The sequence below is a fragment of the Aptenodytes forsteri genome, unplaced genomic scaffold (genome assembly GCF_000699145.1).
Source record: "Aptenodytes forsteri isolate BGI_AS27 unplaced genomic scaffold, ASM69914v1 Scaffold494, whole genome shotgun sequence".
Taxonomy (NCBI): Eukaryota; Metazoa; Chordata; class Aves; order Sphenisciformes; family Spheniscidae; genus Aptenodytes; species Aptenodytes forsteri.
The window spans coordinates 535,971-548,094 of NW_008794455.1; the positions used below are offsets into that span (position 1 = coordinate 535,971).

Consider the following 12,124-nt stretch of genomic DNA (forward strand, 5'->3'; position numbering starts at 1 on the left):
CAGGGACTGGCTGGGCATCGGTGGGAGGGTGGTGAGCAATTGCATTGTGCATCACTTATTTTATATTCTTTTATCTATTATTATTATTATTTTCCCTTCCATTTCTGTCCTATTAAACTGTCTTTATCTCAACCCATGAATGTTACTTTTTTTTCCTCCCCGATTCTCTCCCCCATCCCCCTGGGTTGGGGGGGAGTGAGCGAACGGCTGTGTGGTGTTTAGCTGCCTGCCGGGTTAAACCACAACATCTGCAAAAGGACAGGAGATGTTTTCCTTTCTCAGATGGCAAACTTTGCAGGGCCACAGGCAGAGTCCAGAAGGCTGCTCACTCTTTCCAGCAGCGCCATGTGCAGCAGCACATAAGCATTAACATGGGGCTTCTGTGCAGAAGCTGGAACCCCGTTTCAGAAAAGTAAGCCCTCGGGGTGACATGCAGTGCTCTCCTAGGAGGTGACCTGGTACCTAGCACTGGGACTTTGCTCCCAAGCTCCAGAGAGCTCCACCTCCTTACCCTAAAACCAAATGCAACCTCAGTTAAGATTTGTTCTCCTGCTGAGTAATCTCCACAGTACTGACATCCTGCTGAGCAGCAGCACTCCCAGGTAGCTGAGGAGTTGAACTGTTTGACCCAAAAAGACCTGCTCTACAGCTTTTTATCTGAGGGGGAGCACAGAATTTCACAAAGAAACTGACTGCACGAGGTCTAAGAAAACCATTTTTCCACGTGGGTTTTTTTCCTGTTAGCACCAGTGCTCCTGCTAGCTCGCAGCCAGTAAGTTCTTCCTGTTCATCACCAGCTTAATTCCTGATTATCCTGAACACACAAGAGGATAATTACTTTAGTGCTGCTGTGTTGGCTTTGGTATGACTCATACACAGCAGCATTTCACCTTAATGGCTTTGGAAGGCATGGTGCAGCAAAGAGTGCCAATTCATCCTTTTAACTCTGTAACTTGCATTAGCATAAACCATGGATCAAACCACTCAAAAGATCTGTACTCAGCTGCCATTTGGCTAAGTACTCTGTAGCCAGTGGCACACTAAGACATTGCTTTCCCAGAATATGGTGGAGAGGTGTGAGAAGACTCCAATTGCAAGAAAGTTCATTTAAAAATAAGAATCATTGCTTTATGGGTGGGTTCATCACCAGGAATTCACAGGCCCTCAGACATATTTACTCTCATGCAATTACATGATTCATAACTTCATATGCTTTGGATCACAAATCCTACAGAGTAGAGCAGCTCTGCCACTCCTCACGCTCATCTATAAACCACTCAAAGTATTTGAACAAAAGTATTTGCCAATTTTTATTTCAGACTCCCTTTCCGAGACTGCCAAACAGAGAATAAAATTGGTGACTAGCATAATCCAAAAAAGCATATATTAGGGTCAGGAATGGTAACTCCTTACTTGGATAGAAAAATTACAAATATCCATTACAGAGACAATTGGCACAGAAAAGTAATTTTGTTCATTCTGAGTAGGAAGAAATAACTCAAATTCCTCTACCTTTATTAATTCCTCCAATATAAAATTTCTGAAGATATGACACAGTGGTATGTTCCACATCTAAAATGTAAATCTTCTAATACCAGGCAATGTAAGAATCCTTCAATATTTGACAGTGATTTAATTAACATCCGTAAATGTTTGCTGCCAGCTACCTCATAATGTTTATTCAAGGTAACTTGAGAGCATGATCACAGGAAAAACAAACTTTATTTTTCCTCTACAGATTAACTCAGCCAACAGCACGGTAATTAGATCTGAGCCAATTTCTCAGAGTATCCACATCACCCATCTCGGATGGAAAGTTTTCACAGCAGGAAACGTACCTTACAATGTTTTTAAAAAAGGGGGTTATTTTTTAAAACAAGTTTTAAGAAGGTCAATGGAGAATTTCCTATACCGCTGGAAATTATTACTCATAATACAGTGTTTTACAATGTAAAAGAAACACAGATGAAAGGCACAATTTCATGTATAGCCCTCCAGATATTTAGACTAGCTCAGCAACACTTCATCTTGAGAGAAGTCCATCACCATATGTACACATTGCCGTCATCTCCAACCAGCAAGCTCTACAGAAACACATCACATAAATGTTAGAACTAAGCACTAGAAATAACAAATACACCTGCGGTTACCAACACAGAGCAAAAGCCAGCCTCACGTGTAGCTGTCTTCTACCCCAGGATTGCATCCATGTTGAAAAAGCCAGTGCCTAAGCCTCAGCTCAGTAAAAGAACATATAGTCCATAAAATATGCAGAAACATGCGAGGTGACTGGATCTTTCTACACATGGAACAGTCTCCAAACACCTTTTTGCATGTACACAAAAACCTGTATACATGCATTTTGTATACCTGTTCATGTATACAAAAACAATTAGGTATGAATAAGCCTCTTAGAAATCAAATGCCAGACTCCTGGGCTGTATTTACAAACAGCACTTGTATTACCTGCGCTGATTAGAGAGGAAACTGAACTCTGAAGTTTTTACCTATGATATTGCAGAAAACCACAATTAACATTCAGTGCACTCTTTAGACTTGGATATCTAAGAAAGAGGTATTTAATTCCTTACTCTGATCTAAGTCTGTTTAGGCTGAAGCATTCAGGTTTGATTTTGGAGATAGTTTCCATCAACCAAACAACTTGTAAGCTCTATGTTCACGCATCAATAACTGATGTGCTGATATTCTGAGAGAGAGGAATAGGAGTGTGGGGGAAGGATGCCACAGCTAAAATACAACATGCCAGAGGTTTCACTGCAGGTGGGGAACACCACTGCATGAACACCGCAGACCTGTCAACGCCTTGGGCCAGCTGATAGGCAGAACATCAGGAAGATGGTACCCAAAATAAAGATACTTTATGAAGAAATGTAGAAGCTAACAGGCACACCTTTGCGTCATGGTCACATGGAGAGTCCCCGTGAAAGAATCTGAAAACCTGTGATGTCAGGCTTAACTCAACATCAGATCCTGAATGAGAGAAAACTACTAGTTGCACTGAGCAAGGATGACCTGTTTCTCTCCCACATCCAAGGCAAATCGCAACCATCCATCCTTATAAACCTTTTCAACCTTTGTCAAGAGCAAGCTGACTCATGCGGAAGCCTGTCTTCATAAGGGCACGAGAGTCTCCAGAACTCTGGTTACCAGCTCCCTGTGAATGTACAACAGCAGCGTCTGCTCGCTCTCCTTGCGCTGAAGCCTATGAAGGCAACAGAGATCGAGAGCGTGCTGTTCCAAGGCTGACTGCTGGTGAACACACCCTGTGGCTCCGTGATCATTATCACGAGACTTGGGCATCATGATATCATCCAGCAACACAAATTTGATTGGTGAATTAGACGAAGCACCCAATTTGGTGCTTACCCAAACTGCATGGGTTTTTTTCCCAGCTGTGAGGAGACAGAGAGTACCTGATTCAACAGAAAGTCAGTGGTGCAGATGGGCAATGTCTGATAGTGACAAGCTAAATGCTGACTTTTTTTTTTAAAGCAAAATCAGTCTTACAGAGCAAGATCATATTGAATCAGTAGTTCACCCCACAAGGCTGTGGTATTTTTGAACAGGAACCAGAAAGCTAGACTTAATGCACTGTTGAATCATAGCCTTATGCAATTTCAGTGCTTGCAGTGTCTTCTCCAGGCGAGATCCAGGGCTTTCATAGTCACTTTATACTGTCAGAGCAGATGGGGAAAATAAAAAAAATTCACACTCCATCTCTCAGACTCAAACAAGCACTTAAAAAAAGCTACTGATAAGATACTTCTGTGCTTCAGTAAGTCAGCCTAGAGTTATTAGTACTACACTTTTAAAACATCACCTTCACCAGTTACAGGATGGTCTTTATATTTCAATCAGTAAAAAACTAGTTGGCACCATGCTATTCACTTCTACGCAACACACTAACACCAAAAGCAGGGTTAGCCTCAGAGACAGATTTCCATAATAAACCTGTTTTCATTAACAAGTCAAGCGTATCATAAATATTTCAAATCTTTTGGATCACCTATTAAACACTTTCCTTGAATTGCTGCTTCCAAAGACCTATCCTTTAGCACTTATAACATATAGTTTCTGAGTAAATTTATTAAAAACATGACTGAGAAACTGTGAATAATAAATTAAAATAACAAGAATGATGAGAGACCATTTTATCTCCCAAGCAGACACAGAACAAAAAAGCAAACGAGGCTGCAGTGGAATTGCTACCCCCAAGGCACTGTCCCATGACTGTCACTCCCTCCACCCTCTTCCATCTTACTTTTATAATTCCAGTGGATGCTGGTGACTTGGATCTCCTGAGTTGGAATGTATTCCTCAATAAATTTCTTTCCCTGCAGTCGGTGCCAGAGTGTGGTTTTCCCAGTGTTCCTGTCCCCTCGGATGACAATTTTCACTGGGGAAAAGAGCAAGCAGACAAATAAAGTTGATTAAAAACAAATTGAAGAATGCTGTGAAAAGCATGTTAACTTTTTGCAGGCATTATTCAGACGTAATCAGTTCTCCCATATTACACAGGCATGATGGGGTTTGTTAAAAAACATGAGCCTCAGTCATTAAAATTAGTGTTTATTCAGCTACTCACACTAGCTCAGCAGAAAGAACCATCATCAAGATTGAGTCTTCAGAATCTGCACAACTTCAGCCAGCTAAGCCTCTGCTCCTTCCGTCCTCCTGCCTTCTCTACCTCTACCTAGCCCTTACTCCCACTGTGCCACACCCTGTTCCTTTGCTAGCCTTTTATGCCAGGCTTCTCCTTCAATTACCTCCTCTATCATTCCCATTTCTCCTTAAACACTTCTCATTCCTTGAGAAAATAGAATCACTAGAATCATTTAGGTTGGAAAGGACCTTTAAGATCATTGAGTCCAACCATTAACCTAACCCTGCCAAGTCCACCACTAAACCATGTCCCTAAGCACCACATCTACACGTCTTTTAAATACCTCCAGGGATGGTGACTCAACCACTTCCCTGGGCAGCCTGTTCCAGTGCTTGATAACCCTTTTGGTGAAGAATTTTTTCCTAATATCCAATCTAAACCTCCCCTGGCACAACTTGAGGCCATTTCCTCTTTGTCCTATCGCTTGTTACCTGGGAGAAGAGACCAACCCCCACCTCGCTACAACCTCCTTTCAGGTAGCTGTAGAGAGCGGTAAGGTCTCCCCTCGGCCTCCTACTCACTTTCTAGACCGAGTTGCCCACGGAAAGCTCAAGGACCAGTTCTCAGCTGAGCCGACTGGGCAGGGTCCTGCGTTCAGAGGTGCTGCTCCCTACATCCCACCGGGGTGTGGCTCTGAACCCCAGCACCAGTGAAACCATTCTTCTGGGATGGTGTTGGGAGAGCTGAGAGGCAGCTTCTGGTGAACATCACCACAGAGTTAAGCTGTCATCGCTCTCAGCTATCCCCAACTTTCTTGCACTGGGGCAGCATCCCCTTTTCCAGGGGAAGCAGAACAAGACTGTGTATTGCTCTTCAGCTGCTCCAGCTCACAGCCTAGAAGGTCTCAGGTGAGGAGGCAATCCTTGGCAGGGACAAGGGGCAAGACAGTTTACATTCACAGGGGGCTATCTTAAACTGCCCCCGATAAATTCACCAAACTGCCTCTCTGTTGATGGCCACACTTTGATTCAAATTAAATCAAAATCAGTCTACCTTATATGCATTAGAAACAAGCTAAACTAAACCAAAAGAAGCATGCCCCTTTGGGGACATAAACTCACTTAAGTAACAGTGAAATAAAACTAAGAGAAACTGAATTTCTGTGTGTCCTCCATGTGTCAGAGGGACAGTCTCTACCACAGGACCCAGACCTTCGCTGGTTTTAGGTGCGGGTGTACTGACGGCACTCGGCAAAGGCATTCTCAGAAGCTGCAGTCTCGGGTAGAGGCGCAACAGCTCCACTTCCACCGACTGGCCTCACACCCAGCTGCTGAGGCCACTCAGCTGATCTACCACCACATGCCTCTGCTTGTGCACGTGCTTGTATCCGCAGCAAGGAAAGTCAGTCAACGGAGAAACTCACTCAAACCCTCCCAAGGAAGTGTCCAAAATATCATAAACTGTACACAACCCGGCAAAGTAACTTCTGTAGCAATTAATATCATGAACTTTCCAGAGTCTACCCTAATGTTACCTTGTTCTTTCTGAAAACAGTATGTGTTGTTTTCTAAATTTTCTGTTACATTATGGGATTATTTTTTTTAAATACCATCCTTGTTTTAAGTGGCAACCACAAGGCTATTGGGAAACGTAAGCTGACTTGAACAGAATTTTTATGCTTGTGTTTTGAATAGGAGCTATTATCCCCTAGAAAATGGGCCACTCGGAGACATCTAATGGCAGATTCAGGTGATTAGCAATAGGCTGTGCATCATCATTTGGGGAAGGAAATCTCAGACTGAAGGCTGCCTTCTGTTGTAACTCAGGAGTTATTGCAGGCATTTCAGAGAAAAGTTTAAGAGGTAAACCATAAGGTAAAACAGACAACATATGCAAAGTCTGGAAGGGTTTTGTCTGGTGAAATTTTGTGCTGCAGTTCCACTCTGCTTTTGTTGTTGTACACTGAGAGGTAGTGCTGTTTATTCTTTTACAAAGTTGCTTTTTAAAATAGCAAAAGGAAAACAAGCAAAAGGATAATAAAGGCAAAAATGAACATAGTATTTATAGGCTGACTTCACTTACAGAACATCTCTGCAGAGACAACAAACTGTTTCCTGCATTTCCTGTTGCCCTGTGTGTGATTCTGTTTCCTACTTACAGATGGTGAAACAATCAATGGAGGACTCCTTTGATTTTTCTTAATTAATGCAGCAAGTCCGTGGCATAGACAGAATGAGATTCCATTTGTTCCCTTTAAAACCCAAGCCTTTCTAAATGCTCTCACTGCCTACCTTAGAGAGCCATTTTAAAATTCATATTCCCCCATGAAGTGCAGCATGAGATACCTTAACAGTGAGTTTTAGGGGACAAATAGACCCTTAAATAGCTAGGCTGCTCTCAAGGTGCACTTTCAGGATCACTCCCAGGCAACATGACTGTGAGCTCTCTCCTGAAGGGGCAATCTTACCTGCCCCAGGACTTTCCTAGTGCCAACAGCGTTATTTACACAGCTACACATTGAGTTGGATCAAGGAACTGAACTGGCTGAAAACTAACCGCAAAATTATTCCTTTTCAGTTTTCTTCTCTAGCTCAAGTGCCCAGCTGCATGAGCAGTAGAAGCAGCACACAGGAGGCACGGCTGGAGTGGCAATGAGATCGCCCCCACCCCTGAGCAGCTCACATTTAGGTCAACGTAGGGTGCTTGTGGCACCACATGCTCAGTTTGAACAGGTCCAACGGCCCTTTCCAGCTTCAGCGCTCTCCATGTTAGGATCTCTTTCCTCCTACATAGTGCATGAGTTTTCACTGACTTTATTCCTGAAGAAAGAAAAAGTCTTTAAAAACAGAACAGGAAGAAGGCAGGTGATGTAAATCATTTTTAGCAAAACAAAATCTGTATTTGGGACTTTGGCTGGGGCAGGTGTACTCAATGACAGGCATCTGCAAGACAGGAGGAACTGAGTGAGCTTCGGGGCACAGTCAGGCAGGTACATCACAGACCTGGGGTGCGTCTGAATGTGGAAAGAGGACCAGTAATTATGGGTGAGGTTAGTACTGTTACCTACGTGTCAGTAACAATTGCTGCCTTATTTTAAGTTAAATCAGTACTTACTGCAAACAGCCATAGGTTTGTAGCAAAGACAGGAGAATTATCTGTGGGAAGAAGGGTAGGGATGGGGAATAGATCAAGATGTGAGGAAAAAGCTAAACAAATCACTTATTCATATTGTCACTGCACCAGGAAAAACAGAGGTACTTCCATTCTCCAGATGGGGAAATGGAAGCAGAGCAGTGAAGATACAGGCCCAGAAAGCAGGTCTCAGACCAACTCAGAACTAGAAATCAGGAACTCCCAGCTCTGCCCATATTCCTCCAGGACACTGCAGCAACTAAGGATCTCAGACTCTGCAGCAAAGATCCCCGAACTTCTCTGCTAATTATCCTCATATGGAGGGTCATAACCTTGCCTTCATTAAGGTCTTTGGGACTGTGACTACAAGGCTGCAATTCAAATGGTTTAAGCTGGTTCTGCTGCCAAAAGAAGCCCACCTGATCTGCAGACACCCCCAAGCACCCTTCCCGGGGGGAACAGGCCAGACAGCAGTCAAAGCAGGTTTGCCACAAGTTGCACAAACACCTGTGTCAGCAGTAGCAGAAAACATGAGGTGGGAAGCAGCAGGAAGAGGGGAAGCCTTTCTTTTGGGAGTAGTGCTGAATGAAAACACTTAAAAATACAATCAGAGTCTGGGAACTACTACTCTAAAACAACACAAAAGAATACAAGGTATTAATTAAGTTTTGTCTTTTAAAGCACATTTTAGGCAGAAAAGTAATAAGGGGAAGGACTGGGGGCAATTCTTGGAGCTACTGACTTTGGTATTTCAGCACTGGTGACTCTTCAGGGCAGGCCTGCAGCTCACCAGGAGAGCAGCCCATGCTCCAGGCACACGCAGCGGTGGGGTTTGTCAGGTGGTGTGCACACTGGATGCAGCGTTAAGAATAAAGCCCAGAGCAGAAGGCGTACCGTGTTCTGGGCAACAGGACGGATGGATCTGAACCTTTAGCACTTCCACGTCTTTTGCTCCTGTCATTGATCATCAATGGGTAACTCCCAGGGAATCCTCTTGCCAGTGTAACCCAGCCAGAACCATTCATTTCACCCTTGTTTGCCCATCATTGCCTTACATGAACTTTCACATCTGAGTAACCTGGTGCTGGTACTTCCTTCTGTAATTTGTCTCCTAATTTGTTTAAACAAGCTCCACTGGCAAAGGAATGAGATCCACCTCGCTCTCCACTGAGCCTACTCGCTCTGGCCTGTGCTACCTTCCCTGGGCCAGCACAGCTATCCGAATAGTGATGCAGCAGACCTGATCCAAGACCAGGCTATCCCAAGCAGGAAAAAAAGAGCAAGTTTTTACAAAGATTGGTTCCCCATACTTGGAACCATGATCTCCCATAAACATCTGAGCCATTACATATATGGTACAGACCCACATAATTTTCATCTCTGTACCTTCCATAGTGCTCAGGGAACTCTGGTGTTATTTGGGCCACGGTATGTAAAACACAGCAGCTCCGTGCAGATGACAAAGAAAGCAAATAAAGAGTGTGTGTGCTGGGAATGCAGTACGAAAATGCTTTTGTTTTGAAATAGGATCTCATGCAGAGGAAGTGACTGCTGCTGAGGGCTAATACTGGCCTTTGCTCTCATCATTTCATTAGAAATCTAAACCTACCCACCCTGCAACACTCTTCCTTTTGAAAACTTAACTGAGTGGGAGAGAGACCATCAAAACAAATAATTTCGGTTCAACTTAGGGGTGCATACTCTCCAGTGCTTGTAATCCTCAGTGCCATTAAAACACCACACAATCTTCAGTATCACCTCAAACGGCGGGGCTGTCTGGTTACAAAATGTACTTGACAGCCATGAAGGCTGGCACGGCATGGCCTGTTCTGAGCCCCGCAGCAAGGCACCAAGAGCCAGGTGATAAGGCCCATGTCCCGGCCATTTGCTGCCCACTTTATCAGCAAGCAACTCAAGGCATTCTCAGCACACTAAATATATTTCTGGGAAGGAAACAGGCTTCAGTTCATGATCAGTAATGGTCTATGAAAGCAAGGAAACATTTCTGTAAAACCAGTCATCACAGCACCCTTTGGTTTAGGTCCAGGCAACTCCAGGGGAACGGAGGAGTTTTAACCATCTGTGTGTGTTAATGGTGGCTACAAAACACATTTTGCACTCCTCTGCTGAATGTCATGTATTTGCTAAGAAAGGAGCATTGGCAACACATAGGATTTGCAGCTCTGCCCTTCCTGAGCAATGGCCCTTGTAATGACATTCCTTCACAGCCCACTTTCAGCTGAGACCATAACCTCACTGTGCTGGAACCTACCCCATCTATGCAGTGCCATGGCTATGTAGGCTACTTCGAAGCCCTTTCGTAAGCCTGCCTGTATCTCCTATAAATATTATATAACAGCGATCCTGGGAAGAGTTACTATGGAGATTGGAAAGCTTCCCTCAAGGCAGTGACAGAAAGCTGCAGTTTTATTCCAAATATGAAAGCAGTAACTAGAACACAAATACTGATAAAACAGGGCACAAACCAAAAAGCTTTCCCAAGGCTTTCGGTAACGAGACAAAAGGCAGCAAAGCTACAGTTGGTAGCTCAGCTGTTGGCATTTTTGGCCTTGCTGTATTAATGGCAAGCAGGTACACATCCACGCAGGTTCGTCGACAATGCAGTTAGTGAACACGTAACAGAGAGTTGTCCCTGTTGACCGCTGTGCCAGCAGGATGCAGCTGATCCGTACTGTCCACAGCACAAACATTCACTCTCTGAAAAGTCAACTCCTTTCTCTTACATAATTCACAAGCTGGTATTAGCTACCTGATCTCAAACATGTACCGGTGAGGCGTGTGGATGTTCTGGTCTGTGGGCTGCACGAAGCCTCTGCACAGATCAATAGTCTTTAACTAGCAGATCTCCAGGTACGTGTTTAACGATGCAGTGCTGTATTCCAAGGCACAACAGTTTCATCCTCACCCCCTGTCTTTCACTGGAAATCAAGTCTCTTACCAGCAACACTGTGCTTCTGTTCACATTCACGACTGCTTGCTAAGACGCTAATTTTCTAAATTAAGCACTACTGGCATATCTAACAGATGTGCTATGGATAAAGGCACCAAATGCTCTCCCTAGTAAAGCAGACAGCTTCAAAACATATCAGTGCAAAAGCACAGTCAATAGCGGTAATACTAAACAAAGCAAAAAAAGCCCCAAACCCCAAAGTGCTAACCTCTCCCTTCACGTTCTGTTTCAGATTAAGATCCAACATAAGCTCTATTCCTCCAACGTGTGTGCCTTTACAGAAATTATTCAGTGCCACGTTTACAAATCAGTCTCTTTTCCAACTGCCAATCTCCCGGCCTTCTGCAATCTGACTTCACTGCCTGCCTGGATCCACACAGACGAGCTGACACTTGCAGCGCTCTCGGGTACCATCTCCATTTTCAGCAAGGATGACATAACTACTGTCCCTGTCTCACAACTGTTACTTTGGGATGTATTTCACGTACTTGCAGTGCCCTCCTGAAACATTATATTAGAAATAACCTTTCCTGAGCTTCAAGGGAAAAACGCGACCCTAAGCCTCAAAACTGAAAGGAAAAAAATTCTGAAAACGTTCCCTGAGAAAAGAGCAAATGTATCAGCTGCAGAAAAGATAGAATGAAATTATGTACCAAGGGCACATAAAGGCATACATCACTCACCTTTTATTAAAGCCCGGCAGGGCAGAGATTTTCAATAGACCCTTATCATATAACCACTAGAGCTTAATTATAAATACCATTACCCTGGGCTACAGGGAAGGTCACCCACACTCTCAGAGGAGTTACACTCTTGATGCTTTAACTGACAAAAATTGATTTACAAGGAACTCTCTTTTGTGCCACAGTCAGCGGAAAGCAGGCAGCCATTCAGGACATCTGCTGACTGGGGACACTGCTTGGGAACTACAGGTTCCCAAGTCCCACATGCAAAGATAAAAGTTTCCCATCCCTCACTCCTCCCACACTTCCTCAAGCTCTAACATTTAATTGCAAACTTGGCTTTGGGCAAATACTGGCAAAAGCACCACCATGCACAACGAAAGCATATACATTTCACAGTCCCACCGGGGTCCCTGGGCACGCTATGGGACATCAAATGGGGGGACATCAGATGGGGTGGACCGACGTGGCTTGCCTCCCACCCGGGGCTGGCTGTGCTCCCCGACAGACCCCCCGAAGCTGGGCTCCGACTCACTGTTATACTGGACTCCCTTGGCAAACCTCCTCTGCAGAGCCTGGTTCATGGACTGCAGCCCCGCAGGGATATTCTTGTCTCTGACCGGAGTCTGGTCCGAGCCCACCAGCTTCTTCAGGGCTGAGAACATCTTTCTGGTCCCACACCTGCGCCACCGCCTCCAGGAAAAGGGCTGCTGC

At 44.4% G+C, this 12,124-nt stretch overlaps 1 protein-coding gene across 1 annotated transcript in view; it reads right to left on the reverse strand.

The window, feature by feature from the left end:
• Positions 1-12,110, reverse strand: part of RABL6 (RAB, member RAS oncogene family-like 6) — a 62,521-nt gene extending 50,411 nt beyond the window's left edge. The window contains exons 1-2 of the mRNA XM_009290642.2: positions 11,946-12,110; positions 4,283-4,417 (exon numbers count right to left, since the gene is read on the reverse strand). Coding sequence (XP_009288917.1) covers positions 4,283-4,417; positions 11,946-12,075 — 265 coding nt within the window. The 5' untranslated portion in view covers positions 12,076-12,110. The remainder of the gene's footprint in view (positions 1-4,282; positions 4,418-11,945) is intronic.
• Between the last annotated feature and the right edge of the window lie 14 nt (positions 12,111-12,124).